The following is a 24778-nucleotide window of genomic DNA, read 5'->3' on the forward strand; positions in this document are numbered from 1 at the left end:
TTCATTCATAGTTGGGCATAATCGCAATCCTTCAATTTCCACATGTAGGTTGTCCTTATCTCCCTAAAAACACTACCAGGTCCAACTTCTCCTTGTCCAATTTGACTCTCAATCTCACGTGTCCAAAATAAAATATTTGATAAATCAATGTGCTGAGTGGGCCGACTCAATTTCAAAGTTCCCCCCGATTTTCAGAAAACATACTGCACACCACCAAATCAAAAAAGAACTTGAGTAAGAAAGAATGACGTCAAATTTAAAGGATTTGTGGAATTTTTAGGGTTTTTATTTATTTATTTATTTATTTTTTGCATATGCTTCTATAAAATAGAAGCACCGCAAAATAGTACAAAGGATAGAAAAACCAAAATAGAGACAGGGACAGCATAACCTTTAAAAAAATGTTAGAGACAAGGACAAAGCATAACCTTTAAAAAAGATTGACCCCACCAAATAGCAATTCAGCAACTAAAAGCAAAAACTTATAAGAGAAAAAAAAATTAGAAAAAAAATGAAATTAGAGAAAGAAATTACATTTGAAAGAACTCGAAGTATTAAGTGGGTCATATTTTTTAGATGTTGATAATGCGAAATCAAACTGAATTAGTTGTTTCCATCATAGTTTAAATTCTTGTATTATTGCATATTGATGTGTAAAAAATAACCAATATGTAATAATACACGAATTGAATAGTACTGTAGTTTTTAAAAATTTTCTCTCCTGCTTGTAAATGAGAGAGTAAGTTACTCAATTAGTCCAATAATTAAATCCTTACTTTTAGAAAGGCTCTATTACTAAGAGAAAAAATGCTTAATCCTCTATAATATAGTCCGATTTTTTTTACTTGTTATTTCCCCTCTATCAATAAAACAATATCACCCTTTGAATAAAATAAAAAATAGTGCTGCAGTTTTTTACCCGCCCCAAATTATTACGTCATTGCAACAGAAGATAGTAATAGTCTGTTTACTAGTTTAGTTGCCGCCACCCACCGCCCACCGGAAATGACTCGACGCTCATCCTTCGTAAGCTAACAAATGAGACAGCAATGTCGCCAAAACCAGCAGACGCAGTCTTAGTTTCCAATCTTACACTATTTTGTTTAGTGGTAAAAATGAATTTTCCATTTTTATTATTTAAATCCTCCACATTGTCTACACTTCAGAACCGTAACTCCAAATCCAATGCAACCCACACACCACCAACCGGCCTCTCGTCACGTGGCAGTGATCGGCGCCGGAGCGGGCGGCCTGGTCGCCGCACGTGAGCTCTGGAGAGAGGGTCACAGAGTCGTAGTCTTCGAGCGAGGAGACCAAGTAGGCGGTACTTGGGTCTACACTCCGAATGTGGAGTCCGACCCAATTGGGCTCGACCCGAATCGGACCAGGGTCCACTCGAGCATGTACCAGTCGCTCAGGACCAACCTCCCAAGAGAGGCCATGGGGTTCCGGGACTACCCATTTGTGGCCATAGAAGAAGATGAAGAGAGAGACCCCAGAAGGTATCCGAGTCACAGAGAGGTGTTGATGTATTTGAAGGACTTTGCGATTGAGTTTGGGGTCTCTGAGATTGTGAGGTTCGAGACTGAGGTGGTGTTTGTGGGTTTGGTGGAGGGTGGCAAGTGGAAGGTGAAGTCCAAGAGTAAGACAGGTGAGGTTGTGGAGGATGAGATTTTTGATGCTGTGGTTGTGTGTAATGGGCATCATACTGAGCCCTGTGTTGCCCAAATTCCAGGTATCAATATCGTTGCTAAAGCTCTTAACTTTGTATTGGTTTCTTTGAGATTTGTTCATGAGGAATATGAATCGAATTGGGTTGTGATCCTTCGGATCTTTTTTATTTATTTAAGGCACAAAGTTTGGACCTTTAATATTGGTTTAGGTACCTGATTGATTCTGCCTTGTGTGAGTGTACAATTGTATTGGTTGAAGGAAGAAAATTACTTTTGGTATAGTGCAATTTGAGAAGATCTTGATAAAAGGAACTTTTGAGGTTACAGAGTTGAACTTCTCAGCTAAAATTTATGGAATGAGATATTTTTCTTAATGCTGAGTTCAGGCTTGTGTTTTGGTTTTTACTTTTCTTCTTCTGCTTTATGCAATGTACACTGTTTTTCAGGCATCAATACATGGAAAGGGAAGCAAATCCACAGCCACAATTATCGTACCCCTGAGCCATTTCAAGATCAGGTCTGTGTTGCCACTTTCTGCATCCTATAGGAATTTATAACCTACTTGTGTTTTTGTTTTCTTTTTACTCTATATAGTATGTAGCTTATTTTATCCATTTCTTGCTTTGCATAGGTAGTAATTTTGATAGGGAGCACCACTAGTGCTATTGATATTTCACGAGACATAGCTGGAGTTGCAAAACAAGTCCACATTGCATCTAGATCTGTTGCTGATGAAACCATTGAAAAGCTGCCGGTCTATAATAACATGTGGCTTCATTCTATGGTAAAAGACTTCAGCCATGGCTAAGAATTGGGTGGCTTTGATGGGAAGTTCATCCAGAGAATGTTCAACTTTGTTTGAGCCTGATGCTTGAAGGATGGTTGATTTGAGGTACTGATCATTTTTAAATGTTAAACCAATGCAGATCAAAAGTGTCCAGGAAGATGGTAGTGTTGCATTCCGAAATGGGAGTGTTGTCCTTGCGGATGTCATTCTTCACTGCACAGGGTATACTTGCTTTGGCTTGTTTTGGACTTCATGCTATGTTGTAGTGTTCCATATTGACTGTCAAGTAATGGAAAGTGCACAAAATTGAAATCCCTTTTTTTTTTTACCCTATTTCAAGGTACAAATTTCATTTCCCTTTCCTTGAGACCAATGGCATTGTGACTGTGGATGACAACCGTGTTGGGCCTCTGTACAAGCATGTCTTCCCACCCGATTTGGCTCCGTCACTTTCCTTTGTTGGGTTACCATGGAAGGTATTTCTCTTCTTTATATAATATGCCATATTTTTGTTGCATCTTTAGGTTCATTGTTTTTTTATGGTTGAAGATCTTTGAATATCTCCGTGCCAGGTTGCTCCTTTCCCCATGTTTGAATTTCAAAGCAAGTGGATAGCAGGTATTTTGTCTAACCGAATCGCACTTCCATCGCGAGAGGAGATGATGGAGGACGTCAAAGCTTTCTACTCTTTACTCGAAGCTTCTGGCACCCCCAAGAGATACACTCATAACATTGCTGATTATCAGGTAAATTCACTCTCTTTGGTTGACTGCCTATGTTAGTTATTCTCAACCCATATGACCATAGCACAAATGCATTCGTCATCCGTGGTTGAGAGCACTGGCTACAATGTAATTGCTAAACGATGTCTTGTTTCAGATATCCTTGACTGGATCCCCACATGATGAACTTATGCAAATAAGATAATTTAAGCACATATATCATGTCTAAACATCATATATTAGGTCTTTAAAAACCAATCAATGTGATTCTTGGCCTTGGACAGAATGCCGTTTCATCTCTCTCTAGTCTGTTGGGAGCCTTCAGTTGCACTAAATAAATCTGCATGTATATTCATTTTGGATATAAATGAAAATACTAATGGGAAGAATAATATGATATATGCTGCTGATCTTTATGGTTATGGGCAATGATTTCCCCACTCCTATTTTATCCACTTACACTCCTTTTTTAGTTATAAAAAAGGAGTGTAAGTGGATAAAATATGAGAAAAAGGAGTGGGGAAATCACCACTCATTATCATTATCTTTTTCCTCTCACCATAAATTTTACTAATCTTCATACTTGTGTCTGTTTATGATGAACGAGATAAATATTGAGTGTTGTTATTCTGCAGTTTGGATACGACGATTGGCTTGCAGCTGAGTGTGGCTGTCCAGCCTTTGAAGAATGGAGAAAGCAAATGTACTTTGTAGCTATAGAGAACTTGTTTGCACGACCGGAGACATACAAGGACGAGTGGGAAGATCACCATTTAGTATTGCAAGCTCATGAGGACTTCAGAAAATACACCTTAAATGGAGTTGAAAATGGATACGTGACATCTAATGATGTCCCGCCCAGTTCAAGGTGAAACAAGCGACCACCTTGTTTCTTTTGAAGTTCATCTTAAATATCCCAGGAAATCTTGATGTGTTCCTGTCCCTCAGTAAGGGGATGTTTAAGTGGTTGGTAAATTTATTTTTTTGGTCAGAAGGGTTTGGGGTCTGGTTCGAATAACAAATGTATGTAATTTTTTTTTCGTCAGAAGGGTTTGCGGTCTTAATTAATCTGAATCATTGATTAATAAATTCATGCTTGAAATGGAAGTTGATGTTCCAATTTTTTTTTCCTTTGTGCTACCAAAACAAATCCCAAAGCACTCGAACTGCCGACATCCGACACGAAGTAAATTACCGCCTCTCTCAGGCCCCAAATAATTCTACTAGGGGCCAACCATAAACAGTAACTCATCCCACACACAGCTTACAGCTTTTAAATGAGATTCGAAGTGTTATATAGTTGGAAGAAAGTCCAAGTAGATGGTTTGATCAAATTCAAGGTGCGCACAGATTGAAAATTTACTTTGGATCCAGCTTAGCTTTTGACTTTAGCATTAATCACATTCGTAATAAATAATTATGAAAATTTTCCAAAGAATTTTTGTAACTTCTTTTTTTGGTCAAGAGAATTTTGGTAACTTCTTAAAACAGCATCACTCGATCACAATTCACAGCCATACGGCCCAAACCCAAAACGCAAGGTACCGTCTTCTGCCAAACTCTCGTCCACAACTCGACCATGCAGCTCGCTCTCAACCCACTGGCCTCCCGCCAAGTGGCAGTCATCGGCGCCGGCGCCGGCGGCCTGGTCGCAGCACGTGAGCTCTGGCGAGAAGGCCACAAAGTCGTGGTCTTTGAGCGAGGAGACCAAGTGGGTGGCACGTGGGTCTACACTCCGAAGGTAGAATCTGACCCACTTGGGCTCCACCCGGATCGGACCACGGTCCACTCGAGCATGTACCAGTCGCTCCGGACGAACCTCCCGAGAGAGTCCATGGGTTTCAGGGACTACCCATTTGTGGCCAAAGAAGAAGACGAAGAGAGAGACCCGAGAAGGTTTCCGGGTCACAGAGAGGTGTTGAGGTATTTGAAGGACTTTGCGAGCGAGTTTGGGATATCTGAGATTGTGAGGTTCGAGACGGAGGTGATGGTTGTGGATTCGGTGGAGGGTGGCAAGTGGAAGGTTAAGTCTAAGAGCAAGGGAGGTGATGGTGTGCATGATGAGATTTATGATGCTGTTGTTGTCTGTAATGGGCATTATACTGAGCCTCGTATTGCTGAAATCCCAGGTATGAATATCATTTCTGGAGAAAGTTAAAAAAAAATTTGGTTGATGTTGATAATTGGATTTTGGGATTTTTGGGTTTGCGTTCATGCTCTGGATTTGAACATCTAAAGTTCTGAATCTATATTGGTTTTGAGATTTTGTTCATGGGAAATTGAATCGGTTTGGGTTTGTGTTGCTTGGGATGTATAGCAGAATCTTTGTCTTTAAATTGAGTTCTGCGTCGTGTGAGTATAAATTGTATGTAAGTAAATTACTTTTGGTAGACTGCAATTGGAGAAGCTTTTCAAGAAAGGAGCTTTTGAGGATGCCAACTTAAATTGCAGCATTAACTTTTTTGAGTGAAATGGTGGGAAAGCTAAGTACTAATGAAGCTCATCCAGACTTTTTTCTTTCTGAATTCATGCTTATGTAATGCAATTTGAAGGCATAACAAAAGTAAAGTTGGTTCTCACTTTTTCTCCCTCGCCTTAATGCCATTACATACTTTTCAGGGATCAATACATGGAAAGGAAAGCAATTTCACAGCCATAATTACCGCAATCCAGAACCATTTCGAGATCAGGTTTGTCCCACTTTCTGCATTCTGTAGAAACTTCTAGATTGTGTTCTTCTAATGAAGAAGGACACAGTAGGGTAGATTATTTTAATTCTTACTGGTTAGCTTCTCTTATCTACTTCCTGCTTTGCATAGGTTGTAATTTTAATAGGGGGTGCAGCTAGTTCTGCTGATATTTCTCGAGAACTTGCTGGAGTTGCCAAAGAAGTCCACATTGCATCAAGATCTATTGCTGATGAAGCCATTGGAAAGCAGCCTAGCTATGATAACATGTGGCTTCATTCTATGGTAAAAGAACTCACCCATGGTAAGAATTGGGTGGCCATATGGTGAAAAGTTCATCAAGGGAATTATCTTTGACCCTGATGGTAGAAGATAGGTAGATCCTAAGTTTTGATATAATTTAAACCGCTGCAGATCAAAAGTGCCCATGACGATGGAAGTGTTGCTTTCCAAGATGGGAGTGTTGTCGTTGCTGACATCATTCTTCACTGCACAGGGTATAACTTGCTTTGGCTTGTTTTAGGAGTTGATGTTATTATGTAATGTTCCATATTGAATATGAAGTAATTGAATTGAAAGTGCTAGAAAAATGGAATATGAATGGTAATCTTTTTCCTTTTTCAAGGTACAAGTATGATTTCCCTTTTCTTGAAACCAATGGCATTGTGACTGTAGATGACAACCGTGTGGGGCCACTGTACAAGCATGTCTTCCCGCCAGCATTGGCTCCTTCACTTTCCTTTGTTGGGTTACCATGGAAGGTGTTTCTCCACTTTAAATCATATGCCATATTTGGTTCCTTCTTTTGATGGTTGGAGTATATCTTTGAATATTGTGGTGGCAGGTTGTTCCTTTCCCACAGTTTGAACTTCAGAGCAAGTGGATAGCAGGTCTTTTGTCTAATCGAATTGCACTTCCATCCAAAGAAGAAATGATGGAGGATATCAAAGCTTTCTACTCGTTACTTGAAGCTTCTGGCATTCCCAAACGATACACTCATAACTTGGGGGATTGTCAGGTAAATTCAATTTCTATTGTTGCATGACCTTACCAGCTGTTCATTAATCAGAATTAGTTAAGAGCATTGGATTCGGAGTAATTGTTATTGTTGCCTCGTATATGACATATTAAAACATCAAGATGTTCACTGTTATTTGCATCCCAAATCAGTAGCTTCCATTGTATAGCATGTCTCATTTTTCACACTCAATCTTGACAACCTGAGAGGTTACTCCTTTGAAAAGCTGCTTAATGTGTGTTTTTTTCAGTCACCATTCAATGCCTTTTAACCTTTTAGGCATCCACTGTTCCAGTCTATATACTGGTATCTTTATATATGTCTTGAACAGATTAAATAATTCAGTGTTGTGTTTGCAGTTTGAATATAACGACTGGCTTGCAGCTCTGTGTGGGTGTCCAGTCTCCGAAGAGTGGAGAAAGAAAATGTACTTGGAAGTTTCAAAGAATAAGCATGCCCGACCAGAGACTTATCGGGATGAGTGGGAAGATGACCATTTAGTACTGCAAGCTCATGAGGACTTCAAGAAATACACCTTAAATGGAGTTACCAAAAAATGATTATAATCTTTGAAGTGTGTCTGTTCCTAACCTTGTGGTTGTTTCCCCTCTACAAGGTTTGGGTTCAACTCACAACAGTTTATAATCTTTAACTTGAATGATGTCCCAAAATAAGATTTTGAATGATGAGTTAAAGATGGATGAATAAAATTTAAGTTGGTTTCTTTATTTGTTCCATGGGATACTTGGAGAAGAAATTTAAAGAAAATTGGAGCAGACCCCCATCAAGTGCAATTTTAAGTTTGGGTTCAAATAATACAAATCAATTTGGGCTCAGTTCTGAATTTTCCATCTTCTGATGCATTTTGAATTGGATTTCACGACTCCCTGCTACATGATCAAAGATAACCAGTCATATTGATCTCAAAAACGCATATACAGAAACATTCATTTGTCGTAGTGATTGACCGACTAGTTTAAATCATTAATCAGAAGTTCTATTCTAACCAAGTTTCTTCTTTTTCTTAGCCGAGGCCTCTCTAGATTTCTTGAGTGATGCATTTTCTGTGAAAAGATGGTTGTACTTCTGCAACACCCTTTCTTTTTCTTCAATCCTGCCTAACATCTCATATGCATCTGCCACTCTCTGGACTACTGATTTCACGGGAGGCTTGCGATCAAAAGCTTCCAGGCCCTCAAAAAGCTACAGAATACAAGCATGATTACAATAGGTTAGGCCAAACATCATCCTATCGTAGAAAACTGCAGGTATGAACGTTATAAGCCATACCTTTACGAGACTCTCCAACATGTTGTTTCGGTAATATGTACCTATCATACTTTTGCATAACTGCCACGGAACTGAATGCAGATCAATGCCAATCTTCTTGTCCTAAAACTTGTGTGCTTCTTCTGGTCTTTGGTCCATATCTAAAGCTCGTATTAGTTGCCCATATGTTCCCATTGTGTTTCCCTGTCCCTTGCTTAGCATCCATTTAATTACCTAGATGAGTTAAAGAAAACCATGGTTTATAGATCACAAAAGAAAATAATGATAGTGAGAAAGGAAAAGAAGAAAAATACAAAGAAAGAAAGGGGCACTTTAAAATTTGGTTAAGAAACGTACAATTGTATTAATAACACAATATCTAATGAAGATTTTGGATGGGGCATATGCCCACCCTAGGCCTTAGCTAGCTCCCTCTGCCACTGCTTGTAATCTTGTTTAATTGTGGTTATGTGACTTAAAAAAAATTTTGTTTAATAAATTTTGAGAATTAAGAGTTTGATGTTGTACATATGCAAAAAACGACACAAAAATCGTGTCGATTGTTACTATTACTCAGCAAAATTATTGTTGTTAATTACACGTAGACAAAGAGACTATTCATGATAATATAAATATAACGAAGTAAGATTTACATAATCTCCCTCAAGGATGAGATTATCTTTCCATATATCATTGAGATTTCCCCTTTATACCCTAAATTTCCCTGAGATAGGAATTCAACACAGCAAAAATAAAAAAACCTTGATGTCCACGGACATTGTTTCAAAATAGAAAGAAAGAATGAGGAAGAAAATCAAAACTTTCATTTATATAGTTGGACATAATCGCAATCCTTCAATTTCCACATGTACGTTGTCCTCATCTCCCTTAAAAACTTCCAGGTCCAACTTCTCCTTGTCCAATTTGACTCTCAATCTCACAGCCCAACATAAGAATATTTGTTAAATCAATGTGCTGAGTCGGCCGACTCAATTTCAAAGTTCCCCCCGACTTTCAGAAAACATACCGCGCACCACCAAATCAAAAAAGAACTTGAGTAAGAAAGGATGACGTCAAATTTGAAGGGTTTGTGGATTTCTAGGTTTTTTATTTTTATTTTATTTTGAGTATCTGCTTCTATAAAATAGAAGCACCATAAAATAGGACAACGGATAGAAAAACCATCCAAAACCCAAATATTAGAGGCAGGGACAAAGTGTAACCTTTAAAAAAGATTGACCCCCACCAAACAGCAATTTAGCAACTTAAAGCAGAAGCCTATAAGAGAAGAAAAAAAAAATTAGAGAAAGAACTCAAAGTATTAAGTGGGTCATATTTTTTAGACATTAATATGCGAAATGAAACTATTGAGTTGTTTGCATCCTAGTTTAAATTCTTGTATTATCGCATATTGATGCGTAAAAATTAACCAATATGTAATAATACACGAATTGAATAGTACTGTAGTTTTTAAAGGGAAAGTTTTCTCTCCTGCTTACAGATGAGAGAGTAAGTTACTCAATTAGTCCAATGATTAAATCCTTACTTTTAGAAAGGCTCTATTAATAAGCGAAAAAATGCTTAATCCTCTATCAATAAAACAATGGGTGATTTTATTGGTACCCCATTATTTGCTCTTTACACCCCATGCTAATTTAAAATATAAATAACCTATTTTACCCTTGTACACAATTACCGTTAAGGACAAAAAAAATTTAAAATTAAAATTAAAATTCCTCACTACACCCCACATAAACTCTAGTTTGAGTTTTTTCTCAAACTATCATGTTTCTAAACCCTAAACCCTAGATTTATACGTTTATACTAGTGCAAAAATATCTTGTATTTATTCATGAAGGGTGAGATTGAAGTTAGGGAGCTTCGAATGAGATACGAGTTTATTTTGGCGTTTTCCTATAAGTAAATTCGGTGGGATGAAAGATGGAACGTAGTTGATGGTATATCTTGAAATATTACGTGTTTGATGGCATCCAAGAAATTTATTTATTAGTAACTTATTGCCGACCACAAATTTAATCCAAGCTATTTTGATCTTACTTCCATTTGACTAAAGGCAACAATGTGAATGTGTAATGGACTATAGTGATCAATTCACAACTTATTTGGTAATTATTTATCTGAAATCCTTTTTATTATCATTAACGTGGCATTAATGTTTCAAATTTTATATTTAAATAATATGAGTTTTATGTGTAGATATTCAATAGTAGAGATGCATTTCTTCGATGAGCTCGTGAACAAGGAAAATTGAATAATATTGTCATTGTAATTAAAAGGTCTGATTATGGAGGTGAGGCCAAGAGGAGACCTCGTGTAATACTTGCTTGTGTAACTATAAGTCTTGCAAGTATAGTGAGACAACCGGATGCAAATAGTGATATGAAAAAATGTGCTAGGGACAACCAAGAAATGTGGATGCCCATTCTTGTTAAAACAAGATTGGTGATGGGGATGATTAAGTTGGAGGTGGTTTGTGTACACAACCATCCTAAGAGTATCTTCAAGGTCTGGGGCGACTTACATGCCTTGTTGGTGGACATGTCTAAGAGTTTGGTGAAACCCAGAGATATTTTGGTCACCATTAAAGATAGAGATGCAATGAATGTTTCAACTATGAAGACAATATACAATGCTTTAGAACCTTGAACCCAAATGCAACAATTGCTTACTAAGTTATCACAATTATATTGAGTGACATAGGACATCATCTGTTTTGGTGATATTGTGCGTGCATTTCCACATGTACTTATCATGGATTGCACCTATAAGACTAATAGGTATTGTTTTACTATTACAAATTGTTGACATCTACTAATATGACATTCTCTGTTGCATATGTGTATATGAATGCCGAGAAGGAAGACAATTACACATGGGCATTGACTGCATTGAGGAGTTTGTTGGATGATAATTGTCTTCCTGGTGTTATTGTAAGAGTTATCCTCAATGTGATCTTTATTGTCTATTAGGTTGATGAAGCGTATCTAAAATAAACAATAAAGTTAACCAATATGCGTTGTAATCATTTCGGTGGCAATACTGAAACTAGAATCCATTTTAAAGAACTACCCAGAACCTTGAAATCAAAATCAAAATCAATGTCAGACTTTGGCTTTTCAAAAGTGAAATCAAACGTAAGCTTAATCAACACTTAGAAACGTAAATATATAAATCAAATTTGAAATCAAACCTTGAATAAGGATTTGTGAGAACTTGACCTTCAATGGCTTTCGGGTTTGCAGAGATGGAGATGGGTGTGATGGTTCTATTCAGAGATGGTTCGGGTTTGCAGGCGATGCTTCTTCAATGGTGAGTAAAGATCTGCGATGGCAAAGGGATGAGTTCTTCGATATTCTGCGATGGAGGCGATGGCAAAGGGCTTATTCGATGGTTCTGCGATGGAGGTTGGTGTAAATGGGATGAGGTGTGCGATTGGGTGTGTCTGCAAGAGGAAGAATTTTTGGTGGGGTGGGGCTGGATATCAGATAGGGTGGGGTTTGATTTCAGATGGGGTGTGGCCGGTGGGTGGTTAGGGAATGGGGTTTATGAGGGCAATTTAGGGAAAAAAAAAAAGGGTTTAATGAGTAATTTGAAATTTTATTAAAATTTAGTGGGGTGTAAAAAATTATGGGTTGTAAAGAGTAATTTATGGGGTTCATATAGAATTTCCCTAAAACAATATCACCCTTTGAATAAAATAAAAAATAGTGCTGCAGTTTTTTACCCGCCCCAAATTATTACGTCATTGCAACAGAAGATAGTAATAGTCTGTTTACTAGTTTAGTTGCCGCCACCCACCGCCCACCGCCCACCGGAAATGACTCGACGCTCATCCTTCGTAAGCTAACAAATAAGACAGCAATTCGCCAAAACCAGCAGACGCAGTCTTAGTTTCCAATCTCACACTATTTTGTTTAGTGGTAAAAATGAATTTTCCATTTTTATTATTTAAATCCTCCACATTGTCTACACTTCAGAACCGTAACGCCAAATCCAATGCAACCCACACACCACCAACCGGCCTCTCGTCACGTGGCAGTGATCGGCGCCGGAGCGGGCGGCCTGGTCGCCGCACGTGAGCTCCGGAGAGAGGGTCACAAAGTCGTAGTCTTCGAGCGAGGAGACCAAGTAGGCGGTACTTGGGTCTACACTCCGAATGTGGAGTCCGACCCAATTGGGCTCGACCCGAATCGGACCAGGGTCCACTCGAGCATGTACCAGTCGCTCAGGACCAACCTCCCAAGAGAGGCCATGGGGTTCCGGGACTACCCATTTGTGGCCATAGAAGAAGATGAAGAGAGAGACCCCAGAAGGTATCCGAGTCACAGAGAGGTGTTGATGTATTTGAAGGACTTTGCGATTGAGTTTGGGGTCTCTGAGATTGTGAGGTTCGAGACTGAGGTGGTGTTTGTGGGTTTGGTGGAGGGTGGCAAGTGGAAGGTGAAGTCCAAGAGTAAGACAGGTGAGGTTGTGGAGGATGAGATTTTTGATGCTGTGGTTGTGTGTAATGGGCATCATACTGAGCCCTGTGTTGCCCAAATTCCAGGTATCAATATCGTTGCTAAAGCTCTGAACTTTGTATTGGGTTCTTTGAGATTTGTTCATGAGGAATATGAATCGAATTGGGTTGTGATCCTTCGGATCTTTTTTATTTATTTAAGGCACAAAGTTTTGGACCTTTAATATTGGTTTAGGTACCTGATTGATTCTGCCTTGTGTGAGTGTACAATTGTATTGGTTGAAGGAAGAAAATTACTTTTGGTATAGTGCAATTTGAGAAGATCTTGATAAAAGGAACTTTTGAGGTTACAGAGTTGAACTTCTCAGCTAAAATTTATGGAATGAGATATTTTTCTTAATGCTGAGCTCAGGCTTGTGTTTTGGTTTTTACTTTTCTTCTTCTGCTTTATGCAATGTACACTGATTTTCAGGCATCAATACATGGAAAGGGAAGCAAATCCACAGCCACAATTATCGTACCCCTGAGCCATTTCGAGATCAGGTCTGTGTTGCCACTTTCTGCATCCTATAGGAATTTATAACCTACTTGTGTTTTTGTTTTCTTTTTACTCTATATAGTATGTAGCTTATTTTATCCATTTCTTGCTTTGCATAGGTAGTAATTTTGATAGGGAGCGCCACTAGTGCTATTGATATTTCACGAGACATAGCTGGAGTTGCAAAACAAGTCCACATTGCATCTAGATCTGTTGCTGATGAAACCATTGAAAAGCAGCCGGTCTATAATAACATGTGGCTTCATTCTATGGTAAAAGACTTCAGCCATGGCTAAGAATTGGGTGGCTTTGATGGGAAATTCATCCAGAGAATGTTCAACTTTGTTTGAGCCTGATGCTCGAAGGATGGTTGATCCAAAGTACTGATAATTTTTAAATTTTAAACCAATGCAGATCAAAAGTGTCCAGGAAGATGGTAGTGTTGTATTCCGAAATGGGAGTGTTGTCCTTGCGGATGTCATTCTTCACTGCACAGGGTATACTTGCTTTGGCTTGTTTTGGACTTCATGCTATGTTGTAGTGTTCCATATTGACTGTCAAGTAATGGAAAGTGCCACAAAATTGAAGATCCCTTTTTTTTTTTACCCTATTTCAAGGTACAAATTTCATTTCCCTTTCCTTGAGACCAATGGCATTGTGACTGTGGATGACAACCGTGTTGGGCCTCTGTACAAGCATGTCTTCCCACCCGATTTGGCTCCGTCACTTTCCTTTGTTGGGTTACCATGGAAGGTATTTCTCTTCTTTATAATAAATGCCATATTTTTTGTTGCATCTTTTGGTTCATTGTTTTTTTATGGTTGAAGTAAATCTTTGAATATCTCCATGTCAGGGTGCTCTTTTCCCCATGTTTGAATTTCAAAGCAAGTGGATAGCAGGTATTTTGTCTAACCGAATCGCACTTCCATCACAAGAGGAGATGATGGAGGACGTCAAAGCTTTCTACTCTTCACTCGAAGCTTCTGGCACCCCCAAGAGATACACTCATAACATTGCTGATTATCAGGTAAATTCACATTCTTTGGTTGACTGCCTATGTTGTTAGTTAGTCTTAACCCATATGACCATAGCACAAATTCATTCGTCATCAGTGGTTGAGTGCACTGGCTACAATGTAATTGCTAAACGAAGTCTTGTTTCAGATATCCTTGACTGGATCCCCACATGATGAACTTAAGATAATTTAAGCACACATATCATGTCTAAACATCATATATTAGGTCTTTAAGAACCAAGCAATGTGATTCTTGGCCGTGGACAGAAGTGCCGTTTCATCTCTCTGTAGTCTGTTGGGAGCCTTCAGTTGCACTAATTAAATCTGCATGTATACTCATTTTGGATATAAATGAAAATACGAATGGGAAGAATAATACGATATTTGCTGCTGATGGTTCTCTTTATGCTTGTGCCTGCTTATCTTCATACTTGTGCATAAATTTTGTTATTATCATCATCTTTTGGTTATTAAATCTGCATGTATACTCATTTATGGTTATTATCATCATCTTTTTCCTAACACCATAAATTTTACTAATCTTCATACTTGTGCCTGCTTATGATGAATGAGATAAATATTGAAGTGTTGTTATTCTGCAGCCTGGATACGAGGATTGGCTTGCAGCTGAGTGTGGCTGTCCAGCATTTGAAGAATGGAGAAAGCAAATGTACTTTGTAGCTATAGAGAACTTGTTTGCGCGACCAGAGACATACAAGGACGAGTGGGAAGATCACCATTTAGTATTGCAAGCTCATGAGGACTTCAGAAAATACACCTTAAATGGAGTTGAAAATGGATACGTGACATCAAATGATGTCCCGCCCAGTTCAAGGTGAAACAAGCAACCACCATGTTTATTTTGAAGTTCATCTTAAATATCCCCGGAAATCTTGATGTGTTCCTGTCCCTCAGTAAGGGGATGTTTAAGTGGTTGGTAAATTTATTTTTTTGGTCAGAAGGGTTTGGGTCTGGTTCGAATAACAAATGTATGTAATTTTTTTTTCGTCAGAAGGGTTTGCGGTCTTAATTAATCTGAATCATTGATTAATAAATTCATGCTTGAAATGGAAGTTGATGTTCCAATTTTTTTTTTCTTTGTGCTACCAAAACAAATCCCAAAGCACTCAACTGCCGACATCTGCCACAAAGTAAATTACCGCCTTTCAGGCCCCGAATAATTCTACTGGGGCCAACGATAGACAATAACTCGTCCCGCACACAGCTTACAACTTTTAAACACGCCAGTATTTACCGCAATCCAGAACCATTTCAAGATCAGGTTTGTCCCACTTTCTGCATTCTGTTGAAACTTCTAGATTGTGTTCTTCTAATGAAGCAGGAAACGGTAGGGTAGATTATTTTAATTCTTACTGGTTAGCTTCTCTTATCTACTTCCTCCTTTGCATAGGTTGTAATTTTAATAGGGGGTGCAGCTAGTTCTGCTGATATTTCTCGAGAACTAGCTGGAGTTGCCAAAGAAGTCCACATTGCATCAAGATCTGTTGCTGATGAAGCCATTGGAAAGCAGCCTGGCTATGATAACATGTGGCTTCATTCTACGGTAAAAGAACTCACCCATGGTAAGAATTGGGTGGCCATGTGATGAAAAGTTCATCAAGGGAATTGTCTTTGACCCTGATGCTAGAAGATAGGTAGATCCTAAGTTTTGATATAATTTAAACCGCTGCAGATCAAAAGTGCCCATGACGATGGAAGTGTTGCTTTCCAAGATGGGAGTGTTGTCGTTGCTGACATCATTCTTCACTGCACAGGGTATAACTTGCTTTGGCTTGTTTTAGGAATTGATGTTATTATGTAATGTTCCATATTGAATATGAAGTAATTGAATTGAAAGTGCAAGAAAAATGGAATATGAATGGATCTTTTTCCTTTGTCAAGGTTCAAGTATGTTTTCCCTTTTCTTGAAACCAATGGCATTGTGACTGTAGATGACAACCGTGTGGGGCCACTGTACAAGCATGTCTTCCCGCCAGCATTGGCTCCTTCACTTTCCTTTGTTGGGTTACCATGGAAGGTGTTTCTCCACTTTAAATCATATGCCATATTTGGTTCCTTCTTTTGATGGTTGGAGTATATCTTTGAATATTGTGGTGGCAGGTTGTTCCTTTCCCACAGTTTGAACTTCAGAGCAAGTGGATAGCAGGTCTTTTGTCTAATCGAATTGCACTTCCATCCAAAGAAGAAATGATGGAGGATGTCAAAGCTTTCTACTCATTACTTGAAGCTTCTGGCATTCCTAAACGATACACTCAGAATTTGGGGGATTGTCAGGTAAATTCAATTTCTATTGTTGCATGACCTTACCAGCTGTTCATTAATCAGAATTAGTTAAGCAGCACCTCGTATATGATATATTAAAACATCAAGATGTTCACTGTTATTTGCATCCCAAATCAGTAGCTTCCATTGTATAGCATGTCTCATTTTTCACACTCAATCTTGACAACCTGAGAGGTTACTCTTTTGAAAAGCTGCTTAATTTGTGTTTTTTTCAGTCACCATTCAATGCCTTTTAACCTTTTAGGCATCCACTGTTCCAGTCTATGTACTGGTATCTTTATGTATGTCATGAACAGATTAAATAATTCAGTGTTGTGTTTGCAGTTTGAATATAACGACTAGCTTGCAGCTCTGTGTGGGTGTCCAGTCTCCGAAGAATGGAGAAAGAAAATGTACTTGGAAGTTTCAAAGAATAAGCATGCCTGACCAGAGACTTATCGGGATGAGTGGGAAGACGACCATTTAGTACTGCAAGCTCATGAGGACTTCAAGAAATACACCTTAAATGGAGTTACCAAAAAATGATTAAGTTTATAAAGTGTGTCTGTTCCTAACCTTGTGATTGTTTCCCCCCTACAAGGTTTAGGTTCAACTCACAAAAGTTTATGATCTTTGACTTGAATGATGTTGTCCCAAAAGAAGATTTTGAATGATGAGTTAAAGATGGATGAATAAAATTTAAGTTGGTTTCTTTATTTGTTCCATGGGATACTTGGAGAAGAAATTGAAAGAAACTTGGAGCAGCCCCCCATCAAGTGCAATTTAAGTTTGGGTTCAAAGAATCCAAATAATACAGATCAATTTTCAGTTCTGAATTTTCCATCTCTGATGCATTTTGAATTGGATTTCACAATTCCTCGCTACATGATCAAAGATAACCAGTCATATTGATCTAAAAAAAAATTCAAATCAAGACAACGTTGGATACAATAAAAAGAGAAAAATCAAACCAAACGAACTAAAACTGGGTAACTAGTTCAGATTGGTTGAACAGAAATAAAATCATGGAACAACATATACCAACAGTGGCTCAAACGCCCTAATTCTCAAAATGATATTTCACTTAACAATTTATACAATTTTGTTTGCCTTCCCACTAGATATCAAAAACGCATATACAGAAGTATTCATTTGTCGTAGTGATTGACCGACTAGTTTAAATCATTAATCAGAAGTTCTATTCTAACCAAGTTTCTTCTTTTTCTTAGCCGAGGCCTCTCTAGATTTCTTGAGTGATGCATTTTCTGTGAAAAGATGGTTGTACTTCTGCAACACCCTTTCTTTTTCTTCAATCCTGCCTAACATCTCATATGCATCTGCCACTCTCTGGACTATTGATTTCACGGGAGGTTTGCGATCAAAAGCTTCCAGGCCCTCAAAAATCTACAGAATACAAGCATGATTACAATAGGTTAGGCTAGCAGAATATATAAAGTAATTCGAGCAAAAACTAAAAAAAAAATTATTAAAAAAAATTTTGAATGGGCCAAACATCAACCTATCGTAGAAAACTGCAAATCTAAGTATGAACGTTATAAGCCATACCTTTACAAGACTCTCCAACATGTTGTTTCGGTAGTATATACCTATCATGCTTTTGCATAACTGCCATGGAACTGAATGCAGATCAATGCCAATCTTCTTGTTCCAAAACTTGAGTGCTTCTTCTGGTCTTTGGTCCATATCTAAAGCTCGTATTAGTTGCCCATATGTTCCCATTGTGTTTCCCTGTCCCTTGCTTAGCATCCATTTAATTACCTAGATGAGTTAAAGAAAACCATGGTTTATAGATCACAAAAGAAAATAATGAATAGGCCTCACTCATTCTTTCCAGGGTCAAGCAAATGTTAAAAATAATTACATACTCAAAATTTCCTAGTCGCCACAAATTATTAGATAATTATGTTTTCAAATCTCTCTTGTTGGAAAAATTAGTTTCCCCAAGTACTTATGCACTCCAAAAAAAATGCAAATCCTCTTCTCATAGTTGGTTCTTTCCCATGATTTAAAGAAGTTTCTTTGCTACAAAGGATTGCAAGAATTTTGATAATGATGGAGAAGTCTAAGCCAAAACAGACACAAGTGCATAAAATAAAACCTACTCAAGGATTATTACATCACATTATTCTGCTTCAAATTAAAATACTACTTTAAAGAAAAGTATTCCCAGATTGAGTACTTTCTATTTTTAAGTGTCCTCCAAGTTTTTAAGCCGCGGTGAAAGACAAAGAATTGACTGTACCTGAACAATTCTATGCCACTGCTGTTCCTTCTCAAGACAAGTCAATGCCATCCTAATTTTTCCAATGGGAAAGTCTTGCTCCCAAGCAACCCATCCATCAAGAGTACCATAAACAGCCTCCTTACTGTCATTGAGATCAAGAAGCTGCAAAAGTGGGGTTATTTAATCCATTATCGGCTTGCTACAAAAATTAACATCCACAAATTTTCACTCTATTAATAAATTCGATTGCGATTTAAAAAGAAAGCTTGAGATATGTATACTTACAGTTCTTACAAGAAAGTTAACTTTATCCTTTCTAGAAACATTCCATCCAATTTGGCCCCTTTTCTCGCCACCAGCATTTTTCTCTGGATAGTAACTGTTTTGGTGGTTGTGTTGATCCTAGACCATTATAGATGAATTAGCCAACCAGTAAATGAACATCCAAGGCAAAAAGAAAATAACAGAAACCCATCAAAGACTGCCCACAGGGGAGGTATGTCATCCTTACTACAACTTCACAAACGTTAGATGCAAGAGACAACACTGACAGTACATTTTGTTCAATTCTAGAAATTTTGCCAAACAACGTCACAGTTTTGTTATTCATTAGGGACTAGAATAAATTTTGTCAACTTAAGTTTCAGGCATGGGATGACGAAAAGGTTATATCACATTGCCAATGCATGTACACAAGCACTTTGATAAATAGCTCTAAGATACCTCCAATGAAACCATCGCTGTAGCAGTTCTTTGGTTAGATATTTGAGCTTGCACCACTGTACTGTAAGTAGAATTCAGAATTTGGGCCCTGATAACCCCAAGCTGAGTTAATCGACCAACCTGGAGGAGATAACATTATATTAGAGACATCCGTTAATATCTAATTAAAACCTCCAACACTTTTGTGAAACAGCTAGATTCAATTGTCTTAAAAGCTGACGAAAGCCAACGGGTCTAGCCGAGTGGCAAAAGGGCCTTAAATTGCAGAACAAAGGTCTCAGGTTCAAACCCCATGACATTGTGTGTGAGAAACCCGCTCTCTTGTAATTTAGACTATTGCTTGGTACTAAAAAAACACTGATGAAAGGGGATAAACTTAATTTTGATTAAGAAATTAATACAACAGTGCCCCTAGCATATAACCAGGTTTAAGTAACTTAAAATTTATTCAGTTTTTTCAAGTAGTTAACTTTTTCATTGCTTTTTTCTTTCTAGATTAATTGATCGAGTTATAATTCTATATTTCTTAAGCCCTAACTTATCCCATTATCATTATTAAGGCATTCATTCGGGTACATTAAGGGTTTAGTTGCCTAATTCGCTCACCCCCTACGAATTTCGATCTGGAACGAAAGATTTAACGACTCAGTTCTAAAGGAGAGAACAGTACCTGGCCGCCGACAGCAGACGAGCAATTGAGGGAGAGTATCGCTGGGGAAAGCCATGGACAAAGCACACGAGAGAGAGTGCTATAACTGATGAGCCCAAGTTTGATTCTTGCTGTTGGCATAAGGGGAAGATTTTAGGTTCGGAGAGATTTTTTTGGACGATTGGATTCGAAGAGGTTAGGTCGGGTGGGTGATAAACGGAGAGGCTAAGGGGGGAAATTTTGTTTTTTATTAAAGGTTTTTATCACAAATGGATACTTGAGGTTTGTCAAATTATCAATTTTGATACTTTATGCATTTTTTTGACATTATTAGAATTTTATGTTACACTTTATACATCAATTTAGTCCTACCGTTAAATTTTGTCTAAAAATTTGTTAAATTAATGACGTGGTATGTATTCAAAGCCCACATATCTGATAATAAAATGCCACCTGGATTTGAATAAAAAAATGTGTTTTGAAAATGAAAAAACTAAATTTAAACCTTAAAAATAAAATATAAAAAACTCAAATACAACTCCCCTTCCCCATGTCACTCGCTTTGCTCTCTCTCTCTCATCTCTGTCCTTCTCCCCCTCTCTTTCTTGATTTATCTGTCTGCCTATAAATCACTCTTGTGAAGTAAAGAAAAATAAAATAAAATTTTTGAGTATTTGGGTGCAGGGTGGGTCTAGGGTTGGGTGGGGTGGAGTGGTTGCCTTTGGTTCAGAGAGAGAGAGAAAGAGGTAGAAGGGAAATGGGAGGCATGGGGAGGGGGAGACGGAAGAGGAGAGAGGTGGAGGGAGGAGCTGAGATTTTTTCTCTTATTAAAATTTTTTAAAAGATTTTATATGTGCCACATCAGCATTTTAACAAAAAAATTTAACAGAATCTCACGACGGGACTAAATTGATGTGTGAGGTAACATAGAGGACCAATGATGTCATAAAAAAAAACACATAAAGAACCAAATGTCATAATTTCAAACCTCAAATTTAAATTTGATGGTGATGTAACAATTTGACATTTACACATTTTACACCACCCGATATATGTCAAATTAAATTATTATTTTATTACATTTCAGTGTTGATTTATAATTTTTATATTTTTAATTAAAGAGAAAAGAAAATACTAAAAGACAATCAATTAATTGAAAAAGGAAAAAAATACTACAAGATAATGAATTCATTGAAATATAATTCACAATCCATCACCTCGAAGAATTTTCATTCTAAGTTGAGTATAATATAGTCTTTCCTCATCACACATTCCAGATGTATCAATAGACATAATTTTCGTCTCGAACTCCATTTGCGGAGTTTTTTTTCATCTTGCTCAACTTTCTTCTTAATAAGCTCCATTTTCCTTTCATCTTTTTCCTTTTTTTCTTCATGTAATGTTTGAATTTGCACCAAAATAGGAGTGGGCTCATCGCTAGTGGTTTCTTTCATCTTTCTCTTTTCGGCCTTCTTACCTAGTGGTCTTTTTGTGGGAGCATAAGTATCATTGGTGTTGTCTTGGTCAACATCTATGGGAGTTCTTTCAGCAGAAGATGATGAGAAACTAGTGAAGTCAGATTGGTTTTCACGCTTCTTACTCACTGATTCTTGAGTTTGTAACCACTTTGGTTGGTGCCTCAATAAAATCCAAGCATGATCAAGGTTGAAATTTGCTTTGTATATTGCTTCATATGTAGCCTTCGCATCCGCAATCTAAAGATTAAAAAAACGAAACAAAACTCCACATGAAAATAAATTTAATAATTAAATACACTAATACCATTTAAATTTACCTTATCTTGCTCAGTTTTGCCACTCTGATTTCTCTCATTTATAGTGGCAATACATCCAGAAAATCTATTGACCTCCTTCTGAATTTTTTGCCACCGTTGAGATAGCATTCGGTCAGTTCGACTACTTTGAACCACTTATTTTGGTTGTAATAATCCCTAATTCGTGCCCAAAAAGTTTGATGTTTTTGCTCATTTCCATGTATAGCATCCATACTAGTGTTTAACCATGCACTAACAAGAAGACGATCCTCATCTTTGTTGAAGCCAGCACCGCGGATCTTTTTCTTTAAGACACTTCCACATTTACTCGATCACATACTTCACTTGAAAATTGAGATTGTTGAGTAGAAAAATTTGGCAATTGGGAGTATTGAGAATCCATAATATTTCTAGAGGAAAATTTGAGAGAATGAATGTGAGGATGCACGAGCAAATATAAAAATGTGGTATATTTATAGAAATCAAATGTGAGGATGAATTTAATGAACAACGGGAAAAAGAAACATGCACAAGTATTTAAACATTCCAACGGGCAAAAGTATTTACAATGCACAAGAAACTAAAACAATGCACCTGTATTGAAATAATGCATGCATGACCTTGAAAGAAAAGAAAATAGCAACAAATTAGTTCATTTGTGCAAGCATAAATGAAACGATTCAAGGTGATATGCAACGGTAATATTTTATAATTTGTTTTGTTTTGTATTATATTGTTTTCTTATAGAAATTAGATTTTAATATGGACTGAGATAAGAGTATGAAACTAATCAAACGTAAATGAAACAAACGCTTAATGTTGTATATGATAGAGCAATGATCTTATCACAACAAGAACAAACAAATGGATATGGACCAACGTTTTCTCAGAGTCCAATTTAAAACCAAATACACTTCTGATTTAATAAACTAAAATTTAAAACAACACATATGCAACTAAAACTTGAAATAACATAATACTGTGATTAATTACTAGTATCACCACCTCGCCACCCCCACAAGTGTTCAACTAGATCCACTTGGAGCATATTATGGGTTCCTTTGTCATGAATACGAATATGATTTCGAATAAAAGCTTGAAATTCTATTGTCCGCTCATGTGAGATCACAAGATCAATACTTTCACCATTTCTTACATCATAATCTCGTGGAAGGCGATCATCACGTTCATCTTCAATGATCATGTTATGCATTATGATGCATGCTTTCATGATTCTTTGAAGCATTTCACGATCCCAAAAACGAGCAGGACCACGAATAATTGCAAAACGTGCTTGGAGCACTCCAAATGCCCGTTCAACATCTTTCCTCGCAGACTCTTGGGCTGTTGCAAAATTTTTGGCCTTTGGTCCTTGGGGGCATGGAATAGTTTTGACAAATGTTGCCTATGATGGATAAATTCCATCAGCAAGATAATAACCCATTGTATAGTCGTGACCATTAATTGAGTAATTGGTTGGAGGAGCTCGGCCTTCCCGGAGGTCAGAAAATAAAGGAGAATGTTCTAAGACATTTATATCATTATGTGATCCTGGTAGTCCAAAGAAAGCATGCCATATTCATAGATCTTTTGAAGCCACAGCTTCCAGAATCAACGAAGGCTCGCGATGGTCTCCACGAGCACATCCCTTTCCATGCAACCGGACAATTTTTCCATTTCCAATGCATACAATCGATGCTACCCAGCATTCCTGGAAACCCCCGACTCTCACCCTCTGTTAATAACCTTGAAATATCAGCATTGTTTGGCCTTCTCAAGTAATTCTCACCAAAAATGTCAATAACCGCTTGAACAAACCTTTTCATTGATTCAATTGAAGTAGTTTCACCGATCCGCACATAATCATCCCACAGCATCGATTTGCAACTCGTAAGCAATCATTCTCATCATAGCATGTGACTTTTGTAAAGGTGATAAACCAAGACCACCAGCTCGATCTCTTTTTTGGGTAAAGTATGAGTCATATTCTTCTACTGCATTTACGATTCGAAGAAAAAGTGGTGGCGCATTGAACCTTCTTGAAATGGTGGAAGTACCAGGATTCTCAGCAAAATAATCATCATAGAGTCTTTGGTGCCCTTGTAGTCGTCCTCTGTCGATATATGCATGACCTTGGACAGCACCATGATGTTTACTCGTTTCTCCTTCCATATTCTCTTGTTCCTTTTGCAAAGCAACCACTTCCAACATTTCTAGTTCTTCATCAGACTTTGAATCAACAAGATCCCAAAAGTGCTCATCTGTCGAATCAGAAGATGAATCAGAAAAATGATGAGACATGTTGGGGTTCTTCACAATTCACTTTGTAAAAGAAAAGAAATTTTTTTGGTATAAAAGAAGAATTGTGTTTGAGCACAAGTTCTTTATATATATATAGCTTTTTGAAGAAAATGAAAGAGGTGATAAACAAATACATGTACAATAGGAAGAACTGGTCGTGTGTTTAAAAACAATTGTTCAACGGTAGGAAATAAACTGGAAAGAGAAAGAATGAAACAAAATAAAAAAAGAAAAATAATAAATAAAGTAGAGCCATAATTTGTTTAAAAAATAATAAAATATTTATTTGACATCTTGCTTTTGAGATGTCAAAAATACAGTGAACCTCATTCATTCCATCACTTTGTGATTGATTGGAGTGATGTGATATGTTATTTATAGCCGTTACATATCTATGTGGCACTTTTGACATATCGGTCGGAGATGCTCTAAAGAACCAAATGTGATAATTTCGCAAACCTCAAAGATCATTTGTGTTAAAAACCCTTATCAAATGGAGTCTGGGGCAACGTACTAGAGGTTGGGTGGTCTTTCAATATTCTTTCAGTACATTGAACATTTAAAATAAATAACCACTTATTCATAAAATAAATAAATAAGTTCATAATTAAAAT

General features: G+C 37.4%; 5 protein-coding genes and 2 pseudogenes across 6 annotated transcripts; 4 read left to right on the plus strand and 3 right to left on the minus strand.

Moving 5' to 3' along the window:
• The first annotated feature begins 964 nt into the window (after positions 1-964).
• Positions 965-4289, plus strand: LOC103337209 (flavin-containing monooxygenase FMO GS-OX-like 4). Its single transcript, XM_089055806.1, has 7 exons — positions 965-1735; positions 2120-2190; positions 2305-2457; positions 2600-2682; positions 2801-2936; positions 3033-3206; positions 3818-4289. Exons 1-7 carry the CDS (start codon positions 1186-1188, stop codon positions 4052-4054), a joined length of 1404 nt encoding a protein of 467 aa, XP_088911932.1. The 5' UTR covers positions 965-1185; the 3' UTR covers positions 4055-4289.
• A 398-nt stretch (positions 4290-4687) lies between these two features.
• LOC103337208 (flavin-containing monooxygenase FMO GS-OX-like 4) lies at positions 4688-7615 on the plus strand. The gene is made up of 7 exons (XM_008240368.3): positions 4688-5311; positions 5802-5872; positions 6002-6154; positions 6284-6366; positions 6495-6630; positions 6714-6887; positions 7247-7615. The coding sequence occupies exons 1-7, from the start codon at positions 4762-4764 to the stop codon at positions 7445-7447; spliced, it is 1368 nt and encodes a 455-aa protein (XP_008238590.1). The 5' UTR covers positions 4688-4761; the 3' UTR covers positions 7448-7615.
• Positions 7571-20371, minus strand: LOC103337210 (PPR containing-like protein). 2 transcript variants are annotated; one of them, XM_089055807.1, is made up of 6 exons: positions 20111-20371; positions 19441-19560; positions 19003-19119; positions 18736-18879; positions 18039-18251; positions 7571-8090 (listed from the first exon to the last, which is right to left on the minus strand). In XM_089055807.1, the coding sequence occupies exons 1-6, from the start codon at positions 20228-20230 to the stop codon at positions 7890-7892; spliced, it is 915 nt and encodes a 304-aa protein (XP_088911933.1). In that variant the 5' UTR covers positions 20231-20371; the 3' UTR covers positions 7571-7889. The 2 variants fall into 2 exon arrangements, with proteins under 2 accessions (XP_088911933.1, XP_008238592.2); XM_008240370.2 differs by lacking the exon at positions 7571-8090 and adding an exon at positions 17511-17876 and having other exon boundaries at positions 20111-20368.
• Positions 11966-15262, plus strand: LOC103337224 (flavin-containing monooxygenase FMO GS-OX-like 4). Its single transcript, XM_008240387.2, has 7 exons — positions 11966-12723; positions 13109-13179; positions 13294-13446; positions 13589-13671; positions 13792-13927; positions 14028-14201; positions 14792-15262. The coding sequence occupies exons 1-7, from the start codon at positions 12174-12176 to the stop codon at positions 15026-15028; spliced, it is 1404 nt and encodes a 467-aa protein (XP_008238609.2). The 5' UTR covers positions 11966-12173; the 3' UTR covers positions 15029-15262.
• On the plus strand, positions 14883-17188 carry LOC103337226 (flavin-containing monooxygenase FMO GS-OX-like 3). Its single transcript, XM_089055808.1, has 7 exons — positions 14883-15024; positions 15314-15471; positions 15601-15753; positions 15883-15965; positions 16092-16227; positions 16311-16484; positions 16818-17188. Exons 1-7 carry the CDS (start codon positions 15003-15005, stop codon positions 16833-16835), a joined length of 744 nt encoding a protein of 247 aa, XP_088911934.1. The 5' UTR covers positions 14883-15002; the 3' UTR covers positions 16836-17188.
• A 921-nt stretch (positions 20372-21292) lies between the features above and the next one.
• LOC103339136 (glutathione S-transferase T3-like) lies at positions 21293-22266 on the minus strand (annotated as a pseudogene).
• Positions 22267-23442: 1176 nt separating this feature from the next.
• On the minus strand, positions 23443-24164 carry LOC148915662 (uncharacterized; annotated as a pseudogene).
• Positions 24165-24778: the final 614 nt, after the last annotated feature.

This window comes from Prunus mume, linkage group LG7 (assembly GCF_029339155.1).
Source record: "Prunus mume cultivar Tortuosa linkage group LG7, ASM2933915v1, whole genome shotgun sequence".
Classification (NCBI taxonomy): domain Eukaryota; kingdom Viridiplantae; phylum Streptophyta; class Magnoliopsida; order Rosales; family Rosaceae; genus Prunus; species Prunus mume.

Bases quoted from the DNA above. Each gene is read 5' to 3' on its own strand.
- LOC103337209 (XM_089055806.1), top strand. From the start codon at position 1,186: ATGCAACCCACACACCACCAACCGGCCTCTCGTCACGTGGCAGTGATC. The intron at 2,191-2,304 runs GTCTGTGTTGCC...TGCTTTGCATAG, and splicing joins CTGAGCCATTTCAAGATCAG to GTAGTAATTTTGATAGGGAG. The intron at 2,683-2,800 runs GTATACTTGCTT...CCCTATTTCAAG, and splicing joins GTCATTCTTCACTGCACAGG to GTACAAATTTCATTTCCCTT.
- LOC103337208 (XM_008240368.3), top strand. From the start codon at position 4,762: ATGCAGCTCGCTCTCAACCCACTGGCCTCCCGCCAAGTGGCAGTCATC. The intron at 6,367-6,494 runs GTATAACTTGCT...TCCTTTTTCAAG, and splicing joins ATCATTCTTCACTGCACAGG to GTACAAGTATGATTTCCCTT. The intron at 6,888-7,246 runs GTAAATTCAATT...TTGTGTTTGCAG, and splicing joins ATAACTTGGGGGATTGTCAG to TTTGAATATAACGACTGGCT.
- LOC103337224 (XM_008240387.2), top strand. From the start codon at position 12,174: ATGCAACCCACACACCACCAACCGGCCTCTCGTCACGTGGCAGTGATC. The intron at 13,672-13,791 runs GTATACTTGCTT...CCCTATTTCAAG, and splicing joins GTCATTCTTCACTGCACAGG to GTACAAATTTCATTTCCCTT. The intron at 13,928-14,027 runs GTATTTCTCTTC...TCTCCATGTCAG, and splicing joins TTGTTGGGTTACCATGGAAG to GGTGCTCTTTTCCCCATGTT.
- LOC103337226 (XM_089055808.1), top strand. From the start codon at position 15,003: ATGATGTCCCGCCCAGTTCAAG. The intron at 15,025-15,313 runs GTGAAACAAGCA...CAAATCCCAAAG, and splicing joins GATGTCCCGCCCAGTTCAAG to CACTCAACTGCCGACATCTG. The intron at 15,754-15,882 runs GTAAAAGAACTC...AAACCGCTGCAG, and splicing joins ACATGTGGCTTCATTCTACG to ATCAAAAGTGCCCATGACGA.
- LOC103337210 (XM_089055807.1), bottom strand. From the start codon at position 20,230: ATGCCAACAGCAAGAATCAAACTTGGGCTCATCAGTTATAGCACTCTC. The intron at 19,561-20,110 runs GTACTGTTCTCT...TATCTCCTCCAG, and splicing joins CGTCTGCTGTCGGCGGCCAG to GTTGGTCGATTAACTCAGCT. The intron at 18,252-18,735 runs GTACAGTCAATT...TAACTCATCTAG, and splicing joins AGTGGCATAGAATTGTTCAG to GTAATTAAATGGATGCTAAG.